At 45.0% G+C, this 23,903-nt stretch overlaps 2 protein-coding genes across 11 annotated transcripts in view; both read right to left on the bottom strand.

Annotated features, from left to right (window-relative positions):
* Positions 1 to 13,036, bottom strand: part of STAMBPL1 (STAM binding protein like 1) — a 46,694-nt gene extending 33,658 nt beyond the window's left edge. For 7 of the 10 annotated variants that reach the window (XR_003520394.1, XR_003520395.1, XR_003520396.1 and 4 more), the window contains exon 1: positions 12,011 to 12,142. The gene's annotated coding sequence lies outside the window, so the exon portion shown is untranslated. Of the gene's footprint in view, positions 1 to 2,230; positions 2,502 to 12,010; positions 12,143 to 12,861 lie in introns of those variants that run through there. The other 3 variants (XM_027596669.2, XM_027596666.2, XM_027596668.2) reach the window with 3 other exon arrangements.
* Positions 11,014 to 12,818, bottom strand: LOC113920748 (translation initiation factor IF-2-like). Its single transcript, XM_035724299.1, has 2 exons — positions 11,991 to 12,818; positions 11,014 to 11,583 (listed from the first exon to the last, which is right to left on the bottom strand). Exons 1-2 carry the CDS (start codon positions 12,782 to 12,784, stop codon positions 11,562 to 11,564), a joined length of 816 nt encoding a protein of 271 aa, XP_035580192.1. The 5' UTR covers positions 12,785 to 12,818; the 3' UTR covers positions 11,014 to 11,561.
* Positions 13,037 to 23,903: the final 10,867 nt, after the last annotated feature.

The following is a 23,903-nucleotide window of genomic DNA, read 5'->3' as shown; positions in this document are numbered from 1 at the left end:
GACCTCAGCCGAAGGCAGACGCTTAATGACTGAGCCACCCAGGCGCCCCTATGAGAAACTTCTAAGTACTGACTGGAGTGTTTTAATGGTTATTGTATTATTCAGGTTTTCTGCTTTCTCCTGGAGTCAATTTTAGTAGCTCAGATTTTCTATTTTTCCCCTGTTTTATCTGTTTGTCAAATGTAGATAGTCAGTGTTCTCTTCAGATGTCTTAAATTATTAATGAGTCCTGGGGTGCCTGGGTGGCTCAGTCTGTTAGGCGTCCAACTCTTGGTGTCGGCTCAGGTCCGGATGTCAGGGTCGTGAGAGCGAGCCCCATGTTGTGCTCCATGCTCAGCATGGAATCTGTTTGAGATTCTCTCCCTCTCCCTCTGCCCCTCCCCCCGCCCCCTGCTCTCTCTCTCTCAAATGAATAAATAAAAGCTTTCCAAAATAAATAAATAATCAATGGGTCTGTAGTTATAGTTTTCATTCCTAATACTAATTATTTGTGGGTTTTCCTCTTTCTTTCCGGGTTAACATTGTCAGAAATTTAGCTACGTCATCAATGATTTCCAAAGAATCAGCTTTTGGGCTGGTTTTTCCTCGCAACTTTATCTGATTAATTTCTGTTCTTATTTTTATTATCTCATTATTTTCACCATCTTTAGAATTAAGATACCACTGCACTTCTAGCTTCCTGAGGATTGTTCCTTGTTTTCTATGTTTCGTGATTTTTCAGCAAATGTATTTAAGCAGAGAAAAGAGAGAAAGGAAATTTCAGTTCGGCCATTACAAATATCTGATTCATAATCTTGTCTATGTCAAAAAAAGAAATGAGCATTCATTCCCTTCACTTGTTTTATAGTCTGTGGATTGACCACCTGGAATATGGAGTTGAGAAATTCAAACACATAATTATTCTACCAAGACTCAGTTCAATTCAAATATGTGCTGGTTTTTAATGTAAGTTCTAAATTGTGGTATTCAAAAGGCATTTCACATGCACATAAGTGTGTTAATTTAGGATTCTGGTTTTTTTTTTCTTAATGAGATGATCCAATTAATATGCATCATAAAACACTTAGAAAATGAATCTGAGGTGTCAGGGAGAAATTCACCTTTGTACACAATTATTTTGTCATCTTAAATCCATACGAGCATGTTAATTTTGTCATTCTGCTGTTGAGGTACTAAAATTTCCTGGAAATTATGCCTTCTAAAAATAAGCCATCCAAAAAAAAAAAAAAATTAAGCCATCCGCAAGCCACTAAGCTTTAATGTAAACTTTAACATACTTCCTTCTTTTTTGCTGCAATAAGCTTGTAACAAAATACTATCCAGGAGTTATCTAATTCGATGAAGCATAATGAGTCAGAATAAATTTTAAAAATAACCTCATTTTCTTGCCTGCCAGTTGCCCGAAGCTCAGAGATACAAGGTCAGTCCTTGGGCATTATGAATCCATTTTATTTAATTTTCATAGATTTCCTAAGGACGGTCCATGACCAAGATGAATTGAGCCCAGCACTACTACTCAAAAGCAAAAGCTGTCCTCGAATACTTCTCGAGGAGCCTTTCTCCAATGCTCCCTGACCACAGGAATTGTAACAGTTCGACACGTTCCCATGGACAGGAATGATCACATTTTCGGTTTTGTACTAGACAATCTCTTCTTCGATGCAGTGGACCAAAGCAAAATCCGCTGTGTCCTTCCGTAGCCTTGCCTGGCAGGCAGTCCATTTAAAGATGCTTAATGAGCCCCTCACCCTGCCAAAGTGGTTAGCAGGGCCCGGCTGGCTTCTGTGCCTGCATGCTCACCACTCACCCGCTTCCTAGTTTCCCGCCCTGTCGCTGTCATCCCCCTCCTCTACGTGGAGTTTCCTCTGACTGTGGTTCCCGGGCCACCTGCATCGTAATGACTTGGTGGAGGAGGAGAGCGCCTGGTCACAAGAAGACAGATTTCCAGATGCCACCGAGTCAGTTTTCTGAGATCGCCCCACAAATCTCTATTTTTATCAAGCAGCCCAGCAGATCTTGATGCACACGGAAACCCGAGGCTCACGACATCAGATAAACCTGCCCTAAGACGGCTACAAATAACCCCCAAAAAGCCTGGTCTTGACCAGATGCATATTCCCTACCGCAGAAGGAGCTCCTGCCTAGACCTCTGTGAAGTGGAGGTGTCCCCCCACACCTGTCCTCACCCTGCATCTCAACTATTAATTTTCTGTCTTTCCCGTTGACATACCTTTATTCCATAGGACACGGTTTTTCATGACTCGAACTGATGCTTCATCCGAGCGTTTGCCCTGTGTCTTCAAATGTCTTCCATACCCTTCCACCAGGACACCCAACTGTGATTTCTCACTCGGTACGTTCCACGGCTAAATGCATCTTTCCTACAAATATTGCTGGCTCCAAGGAAATCCAGCCCTCCATTTATTTGTACAACATTATTTATTAACAGATAGTCTATGCTAGGAGCCAGTGATACAATGGTGACCAAAGAGACAGATCATATCAGATCTTACGACACGAACATTCTGCTAAGGGCAGGGTGAGGTGGAGACATGTGGGAACTGCTACAAAGACAAAATACAGGAAACAGAGACAGTTGTGCATTTTTTTTTTTTTTTTTTTTTTTGCAAAACAATACCTCAGAAACAACAGCGGTCTTCCTCAGTGCAAAGGGAGGCAGTGTTTTGCCCCATTATCGGTGATGGCAACGTTGATCTCTTGTTTTAAATCATGCCTGCCAACCTTCTTCCTTGCAAAGATACTATTTTTTCCTTTGTAATTACAAAGTATCTTTAGGGAGTTACTTCGAGAATCTGCGAATACACCTCGCCCCACTAATTATAGCATCCAAGATGATTCTTGCCTGAACAATGATTCTTATGGCATCTGAAAATGGCAAATTTTCATTTCCATCCTCCTTTTGACATTTCTTAGTTTAGGTGGCATTTTTGGTTGAAGGTTGTTTAGTTTTTGTACAAAATGTGTACCTTTCAGCCTCTTAAATGGTTCCATCTCTTCTTTACGGGATCTGGGTTTTAAAGGTCCTCAAACTCACTAATGCCAAAGAAACTTCCTAAAATATGTCCACCAATCTTTTCTTCCAGTAATTTTATGGTTGGATATTTCTGAATAAATACCTTTGATCTGTGTGGAATTAGTTTTTTGTAAGAAGTAAGACAAGGCTACGGTTTCCTTTTACCCCTAGGCAGAATGGCCCTGAAACTCCTCGACTGCACTTAGCTTCTTATTTAACTCACAACTCTGCCCCATAAGGCGATCTGCCCAACCTAGGCACTTAGTACATATTTATTAAATTAAACTAGTCTCTGCCAATTACACCTCAATAAAGCTTAAAGGGAAAAAAAGTCTAGCAGCAATGGATAAAATCATAGAGGAGAGGAACTGCCCCCCCCAGGATAGGAGGCAATTGTGAGTAAGGTACCCCAGATCTGGAATGAGCGGTGAAATGATTGGAGAAGGACAAATAGTTATTGAGGGAGATTCTGAGGAAAAGACATAGACCTTGGAAGTTAAGCAGACATATTGAGGTCTGGGACAAAAGCAGGCAAAGATATTGTCAATGCTGACACTGTCAGGAATGGCAGATGGTGGCGCGTCTGATTCGCACAGAGGAAACTTCTCCCCCATCTGAGTGAACGGTACCAACATCTAATCAATTGCACAACCCCTGGCGAAATGGGGAAATAGCCCCGCTGTGTCTGCCGCCTCCCTGAAGTCCACAGCCAATCTGCCACTGCACACACACACACACACACACACACAAACACACACGCTCATGAAGAAATGTCAGACCCACCCAAATGGAGAGAGGTTCCATAAAACAACCGGTTATAGCTCTTAAAAAGTGTCAAGATGATGAAAGACAGAGAAAGACTGAGGCACGGTTTCAAATTAAAAGAGAACTCGGAGACAAGACACGTAAACGCCAGGCACAATCCTGCAGGGCGTCCTGGACCAGACGGATGCTGGGGAAATGTGAACAAGACCTGTGCGTTAGACAGTGACAGTGTGATAGTAGTACTTTCCTGATTTTGATAACTACTGTGATTATGTAAGCTGTTAATATCTGGGGAAAGGGGGGAGTAAAAGATATACAGAAATTCCATGTACTATTTTTGCAATTTTTTGGAAGTGTGACATGATGTAATCTTTTTAAAGTCTGACATTATTTTAAAGCATTGTGTTTAATGCTCAATTAGTACCTTAAAATTCCCTCAGAAAGGAGAAGGACAACAAAAGGAAAAGAGTTCGTATCCCTTGTGACCGTTAGAACATCGATTGCTTCTGAAGCATAGGGAGCATTTACAGAAAAATAAGGAAGAGATAGAGTTGAGTAAAAACAGGCAAATGGAATGAACAAGTCACAAGAGAATTATAAACAACTAAGTAACACGAAACATGCTTCATTTTTCTAATAATTAAGAAACCACCAAATTTGAACAAGACAGCTTCATTTATTTGATTGATAAAATTTGCACGATTGATCATACTAAACATTGATGAGGATTGGAAGAAAAATTAGCAATTTTTTAAATAATATGCATTCCTGGTGACCAAGCAATTCCAATTCTAAGATTTCCCTTTAGGCCATATAATATACCACACACACACACACACGCACACACGCACGCACGCACACATACACACACACACACGCCTCCCTCCCTCTCTCTCTCTCATCTCAGCATGGCTTAAAAATATGAAAATTTAGGAAGTAAAAATAGCCACCAAAAGGGTGTTACTTAAAATAAAGAATATCTCTAGTTGATGAAGCCATTAGAAAGGACTTACACCTACGCGCGCTGAACCAGGAAGATGTCCAAGTTCTAGCATTATTAAGTGGGAAAAGAAGCCAGTTGTAAAGTAACATATAAAATATGACTCCAACCTTGTGATTCTCATACATAGGCAGTTAATGTATACTGACTGGCATCTGCAAGAAAAAAGTCTGAACAACACACACTGAATTTTTCCCAGCTGTTTTCTCAAGGACGTGATCATGAAGGCCTTTCACGTTCAAGTCATTCATTTCTGTACAGTTTGTTACCAGGAGGTATCGCTTCATAATCAGACAAATTCTACTTTCGTGACATCTATCAATTTTGAGTAGGTAGCTCCAGGTTTTAATCCTGGCCCTGCCAGGTTCCAGATGTGTGAATCTGGGTAAATTACTCCCTGAGTCTGTTCCTCCAGTCCAAACGGAGCTTAATTGTGCCCCTCTTCCTTCACAATATTGTTAAGGTAGTGGGTAGCTGCAGTAGTTTACTCAGGGGCTTTCTAAATCCAGAGGAGCTGCCCTGGCCTGATGTCCGAGCTGAGTGCTGGGAAGAGCACGGAACTGGCTCAGGCCTTCAGAAACACAGAGAAATCCGCTGCCTAAACCCTCCGGTGTCAGTTCTGCCAAATTCGAGGCCCCAAGTGCTCCCCCTTGCTCCCTTCTGCCTTTTGGTGACAAACCAGTTGGCTTTGCTCGCCTCTTCCTTAGTCCTCTGTTTCTGGACCAGATGCTGTGTGTCCCGAGCGCGGGTCTAACACTTGTTCGCATCAGGTTAGTCCCCGGCTCGACAAGGCACACTGGTAACCTAGTGCCTGCCAGAAGAGGTCTAAGTACCCTTGCTTGGAGGCCCTTCAGTGCCAGAGACCTGACCCCTTTTCTCGGGCTTGGAGAGACGTTGTATTCCACCGTTGCCCGGTGTATGTCTCCTGGCTACTTCCCTCTTGGATCAAACCCTCTCTGCTCTGTCCCAACATCCGCCATTCAGGATGCGCCATGTTCCGTCTAAATATTCCCACCAACCCTGTGGTTTTCTGATTCCCTCCATCCAAAAAGTGGTATTAATAAGAACACGAAACACAGTCTATAGTGCCATTATTAAAAACTCCAAGATGGCCTGACTGTATACGTTATTACTTAAAAATAGAAACACAAATCTGAGTATGAAATCAGATCTAGCCCTTCACGTTTCATTTCTCTCAAAGTGTGGTTTATTGACCATCTGCACATCAGAATCCTCTGCAACGCTTGTTAAAATGAAGGTTCCCGGCCCCACCCAAACTTACTGAATTATGTCAGTGGGATGGAGGCCCTTTTGGTTTTTGGAGACTAGTTAGAGACGCATCACCCCAGTCATTTAACTAAGTCTTTCAATAACGTTACACTTGGCAACAGAAAAATAACTTTTATGTGATAAGAATGTGATAGCCATCTACATGTCTTTAAACCTGCATTTTAATCTTATGGATTTTCCATTAATTGGAAAAACAAAGGTCTGCACCCACTAATGATGCCAAGTGATTTTCATCTTTTTTGTTTTGTTTTGTTTGCTGAAAGTGCTATCTTGATTCAGTGAGCCATTTCTCTGACCCATTTTTACAAAAAAGAGCTGATTGCAGGCCTCTCTCTTCTAATTTTGTTCCACCCATCCTGTCTATTTGTTTCTATTAAAGAAAACTTATCTTGTGGAAGAGTTCATAAGCCAGCCTTTCAAGGACAAAACAGACTGGAAAAAGAACCTGAGTCAACCTATCAGAAGATTGAAGCATGAACCCACAGACATAAAGCCCTCTCTACATCTCTTCTTCGTGGTTGAAATGCACATTTCCGGTGTTAAAAAAGCTATGGCTCTGGCAACAGGGTGAATAAAATCACACAGTCCTTAGATGAGCTGAATGTAACCATAAATGCGATTACTGATTCTAGTTTTCCTTCTGCCTTTAACTAAAAGGTGCAGAGCTGGTTGTCGCCCCAGCCATTGATGTCTGAAATGCTGCACTCTCATAAGGGACCCACACTGCAGTTGCTTTCTGAGCACCTGCAAAGGAAAGCAGACAGGCAATGTTCACCCCGAGCCAGGAGGGGTTAATAATGAGTCATCACCGGCCTCCTGTTTCCAAATGACCCAGAGGGTCATCAAGTCAAACAATCAAAATGAATAATTCCTGATGGGTCCCTGAACAGTTAGTTATCTCTTGTATGAGCCTGAGTTGATTCTCTGGTTCAGTTACTATGATACCACTGAGCAAAAGTATAGCAAAAGTTTTAAAAAAACAAAACACCAAATCCCCCGGAACTCAAGCTCTTTCATCCTTAATAAGGTTGTTTTTTTTTTTTTTTTTTTTTTTTTAATTTAGAAAAACATTGGTCTCTGGTGTTCTTTCGCTCCCTGGGAGACAAGGCCACGGGGCATCTCGTTCAACCTCCTGACTTGCGTGGCATCCTAGGTGCGGTGGTGATAACCCCAGGCTACTGAAAGAGGGACTGATGAGCTAGCTTGGCCCACGAGGGCAGGAGGTGTGGTGAGAAAAATAGCGCTTGCCAGCCGGCTCCTCCCAACCCACACGCAGGCTCCCGGGGATCAATCCCGGCAGGAAGCCTTCCAGGCTCACCACGGCCACAGGGGGAGACCCATGGCCGTCCCATGGGTCTTTTTTCTTTCTTTATTTTTTTTTAAAGATTTTATTTATTTGACAGAGACACAGCGAGAGAGGGAACACAAGCAAGGGGAGGCGAAGAGACAGAAGCAGGTTTCCCTCAGAGCAGGGAGCCCGATGCGGGGCTCGATCCCAGGACTCTGGGATCATGACCTGAGCCGAAGGCAGACGCTTAACGACCGAGCCACCCAGGCGCCCCACCTTTTTTTCTTTAAATCAGGTTTAAACTCACAAAACTTAAAAACAGTTCCTTTAAAAAGAATCGAACTTTAGGGACGCCTGGGGGGCTCAGCGTCTGGCTTCGGCTCTCGCCGCACCCCCCCACCTTTTCTCTTGGCTCTAACCCCACATCCTCCATGCTGGAGACCCAATGTGGCTACCTCTGGCCCAGGGACTGGTCCCCCAGGCGCACCCCAGCTCCCACTCCACACTGCTTCCTGCTCTTAGCCCCTCACAGGTGCTCTGCTCTCTAGATTTTTGGCTTGGGATTGTGTCTGCCCCTGTGACAATATCTGGCCAGTGTTTGCAAGATTCTGAGGTTACACCAGGGCTCAGCAGGAAAGGATGCTGTGATCAACCGGATGAGGAACAAGTGAGGTCGTGGTCGTGGTCAGGTGCACTGACCCTCGTCCACACATGACATCGGTCTGACTGCCTGACATTCTTCCTTGTCCATTCGGTGTCATTGGGATGCTACCTCATTAGGCCATCATTTTCTGCCACTAGATTCCACCCCAATTCCCTTCTTCTACGAATCCACTCAAGTGCCAAATAGCCAGGTGCCAAATACTCTTCTAAAAGGATATGCTTTCGTCACTTACTCCTTTCAATGAACCGACCTTGAATTGGCCACCTCGTCCAATCAAAATGCCACACCCTGGCTTTCGAGGGCCTTAATAAGACGTGGAAAGAACATGCCTTTAACTCAGGTTCAAGTGCTCAATGCCTACTTACCAAATAAATCCTTAATAAGAATAGTTATGCTTAGGGGCGCCTAGGTGGCTCAGCCATTAAGCGTCTGCCTTTGGCTCAGGTCATGTTCCCAGGGTGTTGGGATCGAGCCCCGTTATCAGGCTCCCTGCTCAGCGGAAAGCCTGCTTCTCCCTCTCATACTTCCCTTGCTTGTGTTCCCTCTCTCGCTGTCTCTCTCTCTGTCAAATAAATAAATAAAATCTTAAAAAAAAATGATCACGCTTCATTACATAGAGAACAGCAGTGTTGATGTTACTTCAAAACCACAGTGATAGGCAATGTTTTATTTTACATATTTATTTTGAACACAGCCCGACAGAAAACCAATTTAAGTGTTGAAGGGTCTCATCTGACTTTTGTTCAGAATGAAACAAGCTTGACTGAAAGACATAAAGGGAAGGATATCAAAGAGAAAATGTGCATTACTAATGTGCACTCTAATGTTAATAACCAGGTAAATTTCGGACAGCTTTCTAATCTTTCACTCTGAAACTAGATCATGAACCACAGGGTAAACTTCTAAGGACTGGGGATGGAAAGTCACCCTATTTAAAGAAAAAAGAAAGAAAGGTATAATACCCTTAATATTCAAGATCAGAGAATGCACCCATTCCCAAGAGTAACTTGAGAGGCTAACCAGAGCAAATCAAAACATACGAATTATTTGTATTTATATCCAGGGGCTGCTTTTAATACATCTAAGTTACTAAGTAACCAGCAGTCTGAATTCATATCTCTAAGGCAATCACATCAATGGACAAACATAACATGGATTTAATTTAAAATTTAAAAAATCAAACAACATGGGCTTTGAAGACTTAGCAATTTGCCAAATGTTTAACTGGCTCTTCTGCTTAGCATGAGGAGATACAGGAATGTACCAGAAGTTCACCTGATTTGCTTAGGAATGCAAATCATTTCTGACAAAAGCCACATCCAGATGTAGCTACATCCAGATTATTCCTGAGTTGAACATTCTGATGTCAACTCAGGATTTCTGAATGGCCACTCACATGTCCAACTGGACAATTCACAATTTCAGATAGCTGGAATAAGCAAGTCAACAGGTACCAATACACTGCTGTTTGTTTGTTTTTGTTTTGTTTTGGAGGGATTCTTACTGTTCCTTTGGTGGAGGAAGTCAGTCTTAGTTGAGTGTATCAACTGGGCTTCAACTGGATGAAATGACTGGTAATTCATACCAAGTGATGGCTAAAAATAATCCATACTAGAAGAGGTGATAGAGCTAAATTGGGAAGATCAACATTTTAGAACTGCTATTCATGTAACAAATATTTATTAAGCAGAGGTAATCCATTAGCCTAAGGGACCACAAACTGACTCACATATTCTCAAGGATGACCATGAGTCATTTCTCATAGTTTCAACCCAACTTACTTACAAATCCCTCACAGTGTTGAGAAAAAAAAATGCTAGCCTTGGACAGAATCATAAACCCAGAGGATTAAAATGAGGTCTAATTGGTAAATGTATCCTTCCAGGTAGGCAGCTGGGATTCCTGGACACCTCTCACATTCCTCCTGCCCCCTCACATTTCCAGCAAGAAGTACCAGGCTTTTCTTCTCTGTAAAAGGCAACCTCACTTCCGGGATTGTAGCTGTAAGTAGGCTCGGGAAGGGTCCTTAAAGGAGGAATATGAACCAAGCTGTGTTAAGTCCTATGTGCTGAAAGTAAAAAGAGGTAGCTATTATTAACAATTCCCTAACTATTTTTATCTGTCTTTTCAGGAGCCAACCCCAGACACATTCTCCTCTCCAAGAGAAACTTGTCTGGGGAAGATACGCTGGGGCCATGATTCTGCCATTTCTTCCTCCAAGCCTCTCACTGGTAATGGGTCCTACCAAAAGGCCCAAGAGTAGGTAAGAAACTGGCCCCCGGAAGCTGGCAATATGAATAAAGGGCTAGGATTCTCTGCCTGATCATCTGAATGGTGCTTATTTCACGAAGGAGTATAAAACAGCACATTTCTTCTTAAAATTCCCAAGAACCAGCTCATACAGCAAAGACAGCTGAAGTACACGCAAAAACAGATTTCTGAGGGGCAAACTATTTGCTGTCTATATGCTTGGACAGAAAACAAGAACCCATTCATTTTCTAGGTAGATTCCAGTAACATTTCATGTCTTGGAATGAAGATGCTGCAATGGAGAAAATGGGAAACAAGGGGAGCGTCTTTCTCAAAGGCACTAACCTGAATTAAAAAGAAACAGCCTGGGTGGCTCAGTGGTTAAGCGTCTGCCTTTGGCTCAGGTCATGATCCCGGGGTCCTAGGATCGAGCCCCGCATCGGGCTCCCCGCTCCGCGGGGAGCCTGCTTCTCCCTCTCCCACTCCCCCTGCTTATGTTCCTGCTCTCACTGTCTCTCTCTGTCAAATAAATAAACAAAATCCTTAAAAAAAAAAAAAGAAACAAATATTTAGAGGGCAGCTACACAATGCCTACAAGACTGCCAACCGAAACGAGGGCTGGAAAGAAACAGAACACAGTGGCTTAATCTCTGTGTGAAACCACCAGAGAAAAAGTAATTCCTCCCCTCCCCCCACCCCGCCCCCAATCTTGGAACAGGAAATCAAACATCCAGGTGTAATTTAACTGCTGGAACAAATCTGCCATATTGACCTTGACAGGGCCTTGAATCATGAGAGCGTAAATCCGCACCCTAGATAGCCACGACCATTTTGGACAGCCCCAAAACCCAGGACTTCGTTTCATTCTCAGTGATTAGCAGGATGTTTGGAAAGCAGGGTGATCGCTGGGGCTTACTTTGAAAGATGTCTGTTGTACTTACATCAAACACTGATTTCCAGAAAGCCATCCCTCCCCCCACGCCAACCAAACACGAGACTTTCTTCAATCCTCTCGATCCGGTTCTGTTTGCTAAACAACTTATTACTTATACAACTTTATTTATTTTTTTTTTCCTTCTCAGTAATTAGAGCACCTTAGGCGCTTGGATCCGCAGCGGGGGTTGTTTTAGAGAGTTTAGGAAAATTATGTCTCAGCCACATTCCACTTCCTTTGTCGACTTCATTAAAAGGCTTTGGTTAAGGCTTCAATGATCCAGGTGAGGGGACGTGTCTTAGAGTCGCTCAGAGAAGGCACAAAATCAAACACCATCTAGAAAGGCGCGCCGCTCGTCCTGCAGGGGTGAGGGTCTGTTTGTGCAGCGCGCCCCAGAAGCAGAGCCGTGGTCCTCCGGGACGCCGGACCCTCCCCCAGGCTGCATCCCCAGTGGGAATCAGAAGCACACTCGCAGAGGTCGCCGCCGGAGTCCCGCCCCGCCACCGGCAGTCACGGCTTCCTGCCTTCCCCATCAAGGTGAACGCAACCCCTAGGGGCCGGCGGGGGCCGCGCCCCGGCAGCGCGGCGCAGGCGGCCGCTCGCAGGACCGCCAGGAAGGAAGTGAGCCCCGGCAGCGCGCCTTTTCTCCCCGCCCAGCAAAGCCCGGGACCGGACGCCGCGGGCGGGAAAGGGGCCCGCGGGCACCTGCCCCACCCCCCCGCCGGCATGCACTCGCGCCCCGGGCCGGAGCGCCCTCACACTCACCCACGCGCGCGTCCACTCACCAGCAGCCCCTGGTGTCCGGAGCCCGCGTGGGACGGCGGCTGCGGCGGCTGTCCCCGCGCCTGCCCTGTGGCCTTGGCATCCGTCTGGCCGCTGCAGCACGGGCCGCGGTGGCTTTTGCTGGAAGGGCCTGCAGCCGGGTGATGTGCCCCCCCCCGACCCCCCCCTTCCCCCCGGTGAGGAGCGCCCGCTCGCCGGCCTTGGCCGTGCGGTCGCCGCTTCGCCGCCGCGCCCCGCTCTCCTCCGCCGCCGCCGCCCCTCGGCGGCCGCGCTGCCCAGAAGCCGCGCCGAGCAGGTCCCTGGGGAACCCACGCGCAGGCCGGCCGACGCGAGCCTGCAGCCGGCCCCCCCGCCGCCGCCGCCGCCGCCGCGCTGGTCCCGGCCTCCCCGGCCCCGGGGCCCTGGGCGCCGCCTCCGCCCCTGCCTCCTCCCCTCCTCCGCGGCGGCGGCTCCCGCATAATGCAGAGAAAGCTCGCGGGTGGCAGGCAGCGAGTCCCCGGGGCGGGCCTAGGGCGCCGGTGAAACCACCCGCGGCCACTTTCTCCTCCGAAACGCTGCGCGTCCCCTCCCCAGCCCGAACCCCTGGGGCTCGCTTGTGCGCCACCGTGGGCTTCACCCAGGTGGCCCCGAGGGGGTGCCCTTTGAACGCTGCGGGGTACGCGCGCCCTGTGCAGCTGGACGTGGCCTTGACCCTCGCACGGGAGTCCGAGGAAGGCTGGCGCGTGGGTGGAAACCCCACTTAGTCCTCGTGTTAGGGATTCTGCCTGGAGGGTCATCCATAGCTCACCCCCACCGTGAAACGCGTTAGTCCTCTTCCTTCCCCACCCCCCCCACCCCCCACTGCTTCACGCACCCGGGTAACGCGGACGAGTCAGCTACCTTCTGGGTACCGTGTTATTATCCTGTGCGGCGTTTTTTAGTATGGTCCTGGCACCGTGTCCGGCACGATCAGCGTGAAATCTTCTTTCATCCTCTCCACAGCCTTATGAAAAGTGCTCTCACGTTTCCCCTGATTGCGACCCGGAGAAGTAATTTGTCCCTGGTTACCCACTTAGAAAGTAGTACGAGTTAAGATTTAAATTCTGATCTGACGTCACTACACGGTATTTCTTTCTGTCGGCCCGGCAGATTCTATGAATTTATAAACATTTTATAAACACTGCTCCTGCTGGAAGAAACACAGACACTGTTCTACTTTTCCCGAATTTGGGGAGGAGGTTATTGCCAGGAGAAGTGATTGCAGAGACAGGTAGTGAAACACTGGCTTTTCCTAATCTCCTTTTCTTGGGGAGACCAAACTTCCAGCCCTGCCTCTGGCCCCAGCTGAGCTGCTGGGCCTCAGGCATGCCCCACCTTCTTAGGCCTCAATTCCCTGTTTCGGTTTTGGAAAATGAAGAGGTTTGATTCTTGGAGGCGGCCTGCAGCCCTGATTTTGGAAAAGCCATGGTGTCACTGTTTTTCTCATTTTGAATTTAGTTCCAAATTTTAAAGTCAGGAAATTTCACAAAAACGCAGACTCTTGGTGTGTTCTGAGAAGTCGAAAGAATTGGCAACGCTTGGTTCATGGTGGGTTCTAGCAACCATCAGCTGGAGCCAAGTCAGAGGTGTCCCCCTCACCCTGGGATGATGCTCTTCAGTTTTCCACAGCCCCCACCACGCCCGTACGCCTCACCCCACTGCCGTTTGAAGACAGGATAGACATTTGAGTTTGCAGTTCTGGACTGTATAATCTCATGACCGGCTAGACAATCTAAAAATTCAGCTGTAATTAAGAAGATTAACCAGATTCCTAAAAAATATTACGAAACAAAGAATTTTACATAAATATTTATAGTGGTCATTGATCAAGGTCTTGCTACCTAGAATCCAAATGATCATAAAAGCCAAAATGGCCCAGTACTCACTGTCTGCACCCCCTAGCATCCCCGGCACCATCATGTGACCTCAGTTCAGCCCATCAGAGATTCCTATCCAGGTCTTTGAATCCAGAGTCTGACTCAAACAGGAGACATTTTAGAAATAATGTCATTATCTAGGAAGTGATGTTTGTGCTCATAAGCAGCCGTGCTAGAGGTAATAGACATGTCCAGTGGCAACACCAAGCGGTGTCCTACGTGGACTGGGTGACATGTTCTGATTCCAACCACCCTACCTGTTTGATGAACCTGATGCTCCAGCCTTCCTGTCTGTTTTGGTGTGCTACCTGCTGGCCTTCCAAGACATTTCTCTTCTGATTAAGTGATCAAGATTGGTTTCAGTGTTGGCCACCAAAACTCCGATCCAGTGACTTTTGGGATGATCCGGGTCTGCCTCCCTTTCACTAATTGAATTAATGAAAAGTGGGCACAAGTGTCTTTATTCAACTTTTATCTTGGAATTTTAAAGTGTTCTATAATTTTACCTGCACTTTTTGTTTTTAAATATTTTATTTATTTCTTTGAGAGAGAGACAGAGAGAGCAGGAGGCAGGGGAGGGGCAGAGGGAGAGGGACAAGCAGACCGCCCCCTCTGCCCCCCCCCACTGAATCGGGCTGATTCCCAACCCCGAGATCAGAATCGGGACCAGCCAGAGCAGAAGTCAGATGCTCAACCCCCTGAGCCACCCAGGTGCCCCTTTACTGGCACTTTGAAAAGATTTTATTTTACGGTGAGCCCAATATGCAATTTTTTTTAAAAAAGATAGGATTTGTTTCCTTTATTAATCATGTTAGCAAGGATCATGTGTAAATAAACATTGCCCTCAATACTGGTGAGGGTGCAATGAAATGAGCCCCCTCCTCTGGTGGTGTAATCTTGATACTGCCAAGGAAAGGAAGTTGTCAGTATGTTAACAGAAGCTGTGAAATGTAGCCTTCCCTGCAAGTAATTCTACCTCCAGGAAGGAACTGGTCCTAAGGAAATCTGAAATGAGAAATAAGAATTCTCCATTGAGATATTTATCATCAACTCTAGGCATTAAAAAGTTAGGTTTATGATGAATTTTAAATAACATTGAAGCTGCTCGTGATCCAATGTTAAACAAATCAGGATATAAAATGGTGTCCACATATAATCTCAACTCGGTGAAACCACAGGGGAAAAATATCTAGAATTTATTCAAATTACCCCTAGAGATTAGCTATGGGCAATTATACTTGCCTTCTTTACACTTTACTATAATTTTAATATCCTATAAGGGGCATGCCTTCCTCTTATTTAGGAAAAAAAGATTATTTAATAATTACAAACACACAGAATTGGTAGCCAGAAAAATATGAGGTTCTGTTTATCACAGTGCCTCGTTCATAATGGGTACGTAATCAATATTTAAGAACGGAGGTAGAAAGAAGGGAGGGAGGGACGAAGGGAGTGGGGGGGTCACACTGTTTGACAAAGAATGATGAATTAAGGGATTGTGATTCCCCTGTCATTTGCTTAGTTATGGCACATATAGAAATAAGACAGCGCATTCTGAATTGCTTTATGTTTAAGAGTTTATTTGAGAGAGAGAGAGAGAGCACAAACGGGGGGAGCAGCAGAGGCAGAGGGAGAAGCAGACTCTCCCCGATGAGCAGGGACCCTGATGCAGGACTCGATCCCAGGACCCCGGGATCATGACCTGAGCCGAAGGCAGACGCTTAACCGACTGAGCCACCCAGGCGCCCCCTAAATTGCTTTATTAAGTAATACTGCATTTGAGTGGTTCCCAGCTGTGGCATGTGGCAAAACATTGAATATCTTTCTCATTGGAGGAGTAACATGGAGCCAGCACTCAGACTTTTTCCTGTCCCAGGGCAGGAGGTCTGAGACAGATCTGGGGTGGAAGAACCACAGGGTATTGGTGTTCAAGACAAAGAGGCCCCTTTTGCCTCTGATTGGCCGCTACATGGAGGACCGCCCCTCTCTTTGGGGCCCCAAAAGTCCAAGAGTTTGGAACAATCTCTAATCGCCACATCTGTTGACATCCTAGGGGAATCTTATTTGTTGGCACTCACAGTACGAAGATTTAAGTGTGCAGGCTTGAATTTACATAAGTCAGGAGACCAAAATGAACATTTGTGCGCACTCCTGTAATTGTTTGGTGTTTGCACATAAAGTGACAGTCCCTGGCGTAATAACCGCCCTCACCCGGGGTCCTTGCTGAGTCCAGATGGACTAGAGTCCTTGTTCTTTGTTTAGAATTTCCTGGCTCTGGATTATCTTTAAAGTCAAGGGAAAAACAAAAACTCTAATACCCCGTTGATTCTACAGGAAGTGGTATTCAGCTCAGAGATTATGTGCTTAAAAGCCTGTACCTTAAAAACGTGTGTTCTTAAAATTAAGGGTTTGCTGCTGTTCAGTCCAATAGTTCTCAAAGTTTGGCTCAGTGACCCTGGAAATCCTTTCAGACGGATTTCAAGATCAAACCATTTTCATAAACACGTGAATACATCATTTGAATTGTTCGCTCTCTTTCTCACATGGCTTGCGGTGGAACTTTCCAGAGCTACATGTATGATATTCACCACAGCTAGAACACAAACCCGGGCAGGAGAATGCAGCCGGATGTCTGAAGCCAGATGTGAAAGAGATTTCTAAAATTATACAACAATGCCAGATTTCTCACCGATCTTTGTTTTGTTTGGGAAAATATAGTTCTCTTGTAATAAAAATGACATATTTCGCTTCCCCTGTGATCACCTTCTTATTTTTTAATAAACTGATATTTAAAATTTTAAAATTTTATTTTCTAATGCAGTACAAATGGGTAGTTAAAAGTCCCATAAACAAAAGCTCTCTGGAGTCCTCGAAAGTTTTTAAGATCATTTGAAGAGTGTCAAAAAGTCCCCAGGCCAAAAAGTTTGCAAGCCACTGGTCTAGGCTATTACGGAGCTGGTAAGTTCTAAATGACCTATTCTTCATTTGAGGAATTTCTTCATAACTAGTCCGTGTCACAGAACGCAGGACTTAAGTGCACCAAACACAGAAACAGGAGGCACATCTGACTTTTTCCATTTGTGAGATTTATTTTAGTGCTCCCTTCCTGTTTGTTACTCTAGGCTCGGATTACTTCGCGATCACTGTGTTCCCGTAGCCTGTACACTGGATGAGCCTTCAAAATTCCTGCAACTGTGTCTTCGCCTACCATCTATCTTCCTGAGCCTAGTTTCCCCCTGGAAACATGGGAATGGTGGCTCCGGATAGTTCTTGAGGTTTGTCATGAAGCTAATGAATATGCAAGCATTTTGCAAACTCGCATGTGCTTTGTAGAGAGACTTGCTACCATCAAACATTTCAACACCCAGGCAGACATGTGGTGAAAATGTAAGTTCTCTCTTCAGCTGATATTATTTGATCCCTTGGATTGAGGCCCATGAGATGTTGGTGAATGTAAGACAAGTATTAATAGGGGCACCTGGCTGGCTCAGTGGGGAAAGCCTGCAGCTCTTGATCTTGGGGTTGTGAGTTCTAGCCCCCCGTTGGGCGGAGAGCTTACTTAAAAAAGTATGAATAGTGTTTGGGGTATTGTTAGACTTTTTTCTACAGACCTTTTTTTACAGGCTTGTTTGCAGTTATGAAGGATGTGTGGGGAAGGACAGAAAGGGAGAAGGGGGGGAGCCATAGAACAGCATCTGACCTGCACCGTCAAAACATAATCCTGTAACAGTCACACCTCCCCTGGGACTGCTCCCATGCAGGAGAAATCCTTCCATGGTAGGCTTTAACTATTATTTAACAGCTATTCAGTAGGTTCGGCTGGCATCCCTTTGAAACACGCAAGATGGCATGTGATATTGGTTCTTTACATTTAAAATCTCTTTGGTCAGCAGAGAAAGAAGCTATCTTCTGTTTATAGAAAGAAAAAAGGGAAGGGAGGGTGCCAGTAAAGTTTTGCCGGGGTGAATAATACTATTTTAAAATACAATTCGTAAATTTGTGGCTCTATAAGCAAAGACATGACCTTTTCCAAGGACAAATAGTAAAAATAGCAGATCTGTAAATATATATTGGGACACATGCTCCAGGGCTTAAAACTCAGGCTCATAAGGTAGATAATACTTAGGTCTGAGCCTGCTCAGGCTGCCCTCACAAAATACCACAGACTGGGTGGCTATGAACAACAGAAATTTTTTCTCACTGCCTGGAGACTGGAAGTCACGGTCAAGGGGCTGGCTGATTCTTTTCCTACTGGGAGCTCTCCTCCTGGTTTGCGGATGCTCCCATTCTTGCTGTGCACTCACATGGGAGAGGGCGGGGGGAGATCTCTCTCTTCCTCTTTTTTTTTTTTAAATATTTTATTTAACTTTTTTTTTTAAGATCTACTTATTTATTTTAGAGAAAGAGAGAGAGAAAGCATGCCAGCAGGGGGGAAGGGCAGGAAGAGAGGGAGAGAATCTCAAGCAGACTCCCTGCTAAGCACGGAGCCTCTTGTGGGGCTTGATCTCACAACACTGAGATCATGACCTGAGCCGGAACCAAGAGTCCAACCCTTAACTGATTGAGCCACCCAGGCGCCCCAGATTTTGTTTTATTTTTAAGTAATCTCTATACCCAGTGTGGGGCTCAAACCCACAACCTCGAGATTAAGAGTCACATGGTCCACAGACTGAGCCAGCCAAGTGCCCCATCTCCTCCTCTTCTTATAAGGCCACCAACCCTATAGCATCAGGACCCCAATCTCATGACCTTATTTAACCTCAATTACCTCCTGTAATCCTGTCTCCAAATATAGTCACATTGGGGGTTAGACCATCAATATGTGAAATTGGGGGAGGGGGGCTGAATTCAGTCCATAGAACTTATTTGCCATTTAAACTTAAGTACAAAATAAACCATGAATGAAACCGCATAGTTTCCTATGAGTCTCTTAGAGACTACAGGATTCTTTGTACTCCAAGGGACAAAATACTCATGAGTACGTCATGGCACACAGTGATTTGTTCAGTTTCTCTGATTAAATGTCAAAACTTTGCCATCATATGTCACTCTGTCATAGCATGACTTATGTTTTAAGAGTCTCGAATAAACAAGGAAATACCCTCTCCTCTGGAGAGAGAAGGGGGAAATTCTAAAAGCTTGTTAATACTGCCTTTCTCTGACTTAATGGTTTTTTTTTTTTTTATCAGAAAAATCTATCATTCTTTGAGGTGAGAGATAGAGTGCATTCTGGACAAGTGGAATCTTCAAGTTTTCAAATCAGAAGGTACCACAGATATCCGCTGGTCCAACCTCCTGACTTCACAGAAGAGGAAACGGAAATCTTAGAAGGTGGTGTTAAGTTGTCAAGGTCACTGAGGACTCCACACAGCTCTTCCATTATAGTTGGGAAATGCTCAACGTTTGGCGTTGATTAATGGGATTAGCTCTCCACCAGCTAGTGTGATTAGATTTTACCTTTACTGATTGTACATACTTTCCCAGGCTTGATACCAATGGATTCTCTTCACAACCCTGTTAAAGGAAGGCCTTGTGTTAGGGCAAAGGTGGAAGGCTTGTGTTTTTAGAAATGGTACACAGAAGGGCGTGGGGAGAAGATTGCCAATCTGCAAACCACGGGACAATAAAGGTCAGGGTTAAAGTGGGACTCAGATGCCACCTAGAAACAGATGGGCATCTGTTACATATCATGAAGGGCTAAGTGAATTTGTGGAAGTGGACTATTAGGTGGCAGAGGGGTTGATCCCAAAGAATGGGGGTACTTCTATTTGGACGGATTGGACTTCAAAGGCAAGTCGATTAATTCTCCCAAGCCCCAGTTTCTTAAGTAATAAATACAGTACAACTCTTATGAAGAGTAAGTGAAATCACATCTAGAAAGCATGTAGCGCTGTGTCTCGCATGGGGAGGGATGCACAAAAGTTTCCGAGTCAAGCAATAATGGAGGCTGGAGTAAGACAGCAAAGAGCCAGATGGAAATGCCATGAAATGAAGCTTGAGATGTAGAATTAGGGGTCCTCTGCTGAGGAGTGATAAGTACAACCCAGAAGATGGAGGAAAGCCTCCAGGACAGTGAATGGGAAAGGCCTGAGCACCAAAGACTGAGTCTCAACAAATGTGCACATGTCCTGGGCAGCAGCAGGCAGAGGGCCCTTGCCCCGGGTCACAGGGAATCGGTGAGTGTTGGGGCAGGACTGGGATGCCAGCCACGGACCAGTTATCCCAATGGGAGGCAAGACACAGATGAGCAGTCAGGGGGCCCTCAGAGCCTGGCAGCTTCTGCCGGCAAGGTAGGGCAGCAGAAGGAAGGAGCTGGTAGAAAGAAGGTGAAAGACTGTGGAATACGGAAAGGCATAAGGAAAAGAGTAAGATCCTGAAGGAGTCGGGACGGGCTGAGATGAGTAATACAGGTGCGAGGACTCGTTTTCAAGGCAAGAAGACCAAACTTGAGTCATGTTCTACTACTTTGTAACACTGCCTTAGCAGGCTTTTGCATTCAAAGAAATATCCATTCAGCCTCCAAACTTTATTTTATTTTATTTTATTTTTAGTTTTTAAAGATTTTATTTATTTATTTAGAGTGGGGTGGGGGCAGATGCAGGGCTCGATCTCACAACCCTGAGATCCTGGCCTGAACTGAAATCAGGGGGCAGAGGCTTCGCTCACTGAGCCACGCAGGCGCCCCAGCATCCGTGCTGTGTGTGTCACAAAAATGCCGAAAGGGTTGTTTTCACAATATTAGGTTTTTTTTTCTTATTCTTAGTGTCTTATAAAGGGCAGTCACTCTAAGGTTTTTGTTGTGTTCCTCTTCCTCCTCTTCATTTTAAATCTGTAAGTCTTCCTAGACTCTTTCTACTGATGTATTCTCACATTACCCAGATTCCTTCCAAGGAAAGAGAAACCAGGATTAACCTAGCAAGCAAGGGTCCTTTCCGGACCTCCCGTTACCTCTCCGACTCTGAGAAGATGCTGGAAGCCTGAGAACACATACGAACTTATACCTTTGTCACACACCATTCATCTGAGACACAAGGAAAGGATGAAAAGTATGGACTCAAAAATACATCCTATCCATCCCCAAATGAAGTTCTTTTATTTGATATTCCATAAGGTAGAGGTGCTTCTGGGAGTCAAGGGTTGTCTTGACTTGACAAATATAAAAATTCAACAGTCATCTGAACTCAACCGAACAGCAGTTATTGACCTCATAGCACTGGAATTTACGTCTCAAGGTGGGATATTTAGGGAGATAAGGTTTGAGTGGATGACACTTTATAGTATCTTGGTGCAGGGCTTTCCTCTGTACTTGGACCATTTAGCATCAAGAACATGAGCCATGTCTTTAGCAAGTGAGTCTATACCTGAGAGAGCCTGTTAACTAGATCAGTTAAGAGAATGAGTTTGGAGTGAGACAGACTTGGTTGGAGTCTTGGTTCTAGCACTTTGCAGCCGCCCTGTGACCTTTGAGCTGTTAAATTAACTCCTCTGAATTTCAGTTTTCCCATCTAGAAAACAGGCATTGTAAGGGGCGTCTGGGTGGCTCAGTCGGTTGGGCATCTGACTCTTAATTTCAGCCCAGTGTCATGACCTCAGGGTTGGGAGACCAAGCCCCATGTCAGGCTCTGTGCTGAGCACAGAGTCGGCTTGAGATTCTCTCCCTCTGCCCCTCCCCCTGCTCAGGATCTCTCTCTCTCTCTCTTTCTCTCAAATTCTCAAATAAATAAATAAATAAATAAATAAATAAATAAATAAATAAATAAAATCTTAAAAAACGAACAGATAGTAATACTGTTTCATGGGGAGTTTGTTGAGTATTCGCTGATCTGGCAAACTCAAATGCTCAGCACGGTGATCAGCACCCCGTGGGCCCTCAATAAAGAGTCACCATTACGGCTAGCAGTAAAAGAGAACTTCTGATTAGTAAGTCAGTCAGATGGGTAGAGTCAGCTGGTGAGACATCCCTGAGCTGTCCTGCAAGTTCATTAGCCACACGGTGAAACAAAGCAATGTGCATTGGGGGAGGAGCAGAAAGGAGGAGACAGAATCTGTCTTCGCACTTACGGGCCATTTCACATGCAGATATCCAAGCTGCCTTTCCTGGAAAATGCTGTGCTCTGCTTAGAAGCCCAGGTTACTCTTTCAACCCCCATGTCAGAGCCAAAAAGAGATTGTCTGCAACGCAGACTAGACTCAGGAGACAAAAGGCATCTTTCAGCAGATGTTTCATTAAGCTCTGACTTAGCTTGATTAAAATCTATATTGACCTAGCCTAAGGAAGTTGTTGCAAGAGAAATAACATCCCCTAGCTTTATGTCAGTGCCTAGAGAATGATTTCAATTCCAGAAGTGCTTGGGTGATGGGGAACGAACGGATTTGTGTGGGATCTTTAGTTTCCTCTCTTCCTTTTGTAATTTTTCTAATTGTGTTATTTTTCCAACCTTTCTGCCAAGAACATCTATTACTTGCATAATAGTACAAATTGAAAGTTATGAAGGAACTATATCTCCCATCTTACTAACACACAAGTGTGAAAAGCCAGTGTGAAAGGGCAGTCAGGCTACCGTGTTCAAGAGGATTTGGGGAGGGGAAGACCTGGAGGCAAGCGTCTGGGCATAAAGTGGTAAAACTTTGAGTTTATCTCCAATATGTTCTTTTTTTCTCTCGTCGCCTGTTCCCATCTTCCTGTTCACTGAAAAAAAAAAAATATTTTTTTCGTTGTGGAAAGACAGAGATTTCTGATGCTACCAGAGGGGTGGGTTAGGAGGTCAAGGCTTTGCTTTAGGAGACAGACCTGATTGCTCCGAGGTTTTATAAAAAAGCTAAGGCCCTCCGGTGATTCTTCTGATAAGGGGATCGAAAATATGCCTCCCAACACTCTGCTTTAAACTACGAACCCCTGGTGGGTGTTTTGCAGGATAAGTCTGGGTGAGACCTGGAGATCTGGCTTAAAAAAAGCTGGTATCACATCTGCTTCCCTCTTTATGACGATGCGAATATTCTTTCCCTCTAGCCCAGGCTTTCGGATATAGGATACCATTTGTGATGGCTAATTTTATGTGTCCAGTTGACTGGGCTTAGGGAAGTCCAGAGTTGGTAAAACATTATTTCTGGATGTGTCTGTGAGGATGTTTCTGGAAGAGATTAGCATTTGAATTGGTAGACTGAGTAAAGAAGATCATTCTCCCCAGGGTAGGTGGGCACTCCCCACCCCATCCACTGAGGGCCTGGATACAACAAAAAGGTAGAGGAAGGGCCAACTTGCTCTCTGTTTGAGCTGGGACATCTGTCTTCTTCTGCCCTCAGACATAGGCTCCCCTGGTTCTCAGGCCTTTGGGCCCAGACTGGAACTACACCATCAACTTTCCTGCGCCTCCAGCTTACAGATGGTGAGGCCCCTCAGCCTCATAATCATGTGAGGCAATCCTTCCTAATATGTCTCTCTGTACATATGTCTGTATTTACTCCATTCGTTCTGCTTCTCTGGAGAACCCTGACTGATAACACCATTCAACCAATTACCCAACCAACGTTTTGAGGCAAACAGCCAACTGTTTGCTTCTTCTTCTTATAAAACTTGAATATCTCTAAAATAGAGATCTCGAAGAGGAAAATAAAAACCATCCGTGATCTTACTATCCAAAGACAACCAACATCTTGGCATATTTGCTGTTGGAGTCATCTGCACAGGCAAACACACACACACATATTTATGTGTGTGTGTGCATGCCATATATAGCTCTATGTGTTTATTTTACTAAATAAATATTAGAGTATACATGCTCCTAAATAACCTTCCTTTTTTCTCTTAATGTGTGGTGAACATTCCCCACATCTTTAAATATATTCTTATTTTTTAAAGTTTTATCTTTACTTATTTATTTGGGAGAGCACTCATGAGTGGGGTGGGGGAAGAGAAAGGGAGGGAGAGGGACAAACAGACTCTGCACTGAACAGAGAGCCCCATGCAGGGCTCAATCTCAGGACCCTGAGATCACCACCT

This window comes from Zalophus californianus, chromosome 15 (genome assembly GCF_009762305.2).
Source record: "Zalophus californianus isolate mZalCal1 chromosome 15, mZalCal1.pri.v2, whole genome shotgun sequence".
NCBI classification, from domain to species: Eukaryota; Metazoa; Chordata; class Mammalia; order Carnivora; family Otariidae; genus Zalophus; species Zalophus californianus.
Note: the sequence above shows the minus strand (reverse complement) of the source record. Positions and strands in the feature narration are given on the sequence as shown.

Bases quoted from the DNA above. Each gene is read 5' to 3' on its own strand.
- LOC113920748 (XM_035724299.1), bottom strand. From the start codon at position 12,784: ATGACCCTCCAGGCAGAATCCCTAACACGAGGACTAAGTGGGGTTTCC. The intron at 11,584-11,990 runs GTGAGTGTGAGG...TCACCCCTGCAG, and splicing joins GTGAGTGGACGCGCGCGTGG to GACGAGCGGCGCGCCTTTCT.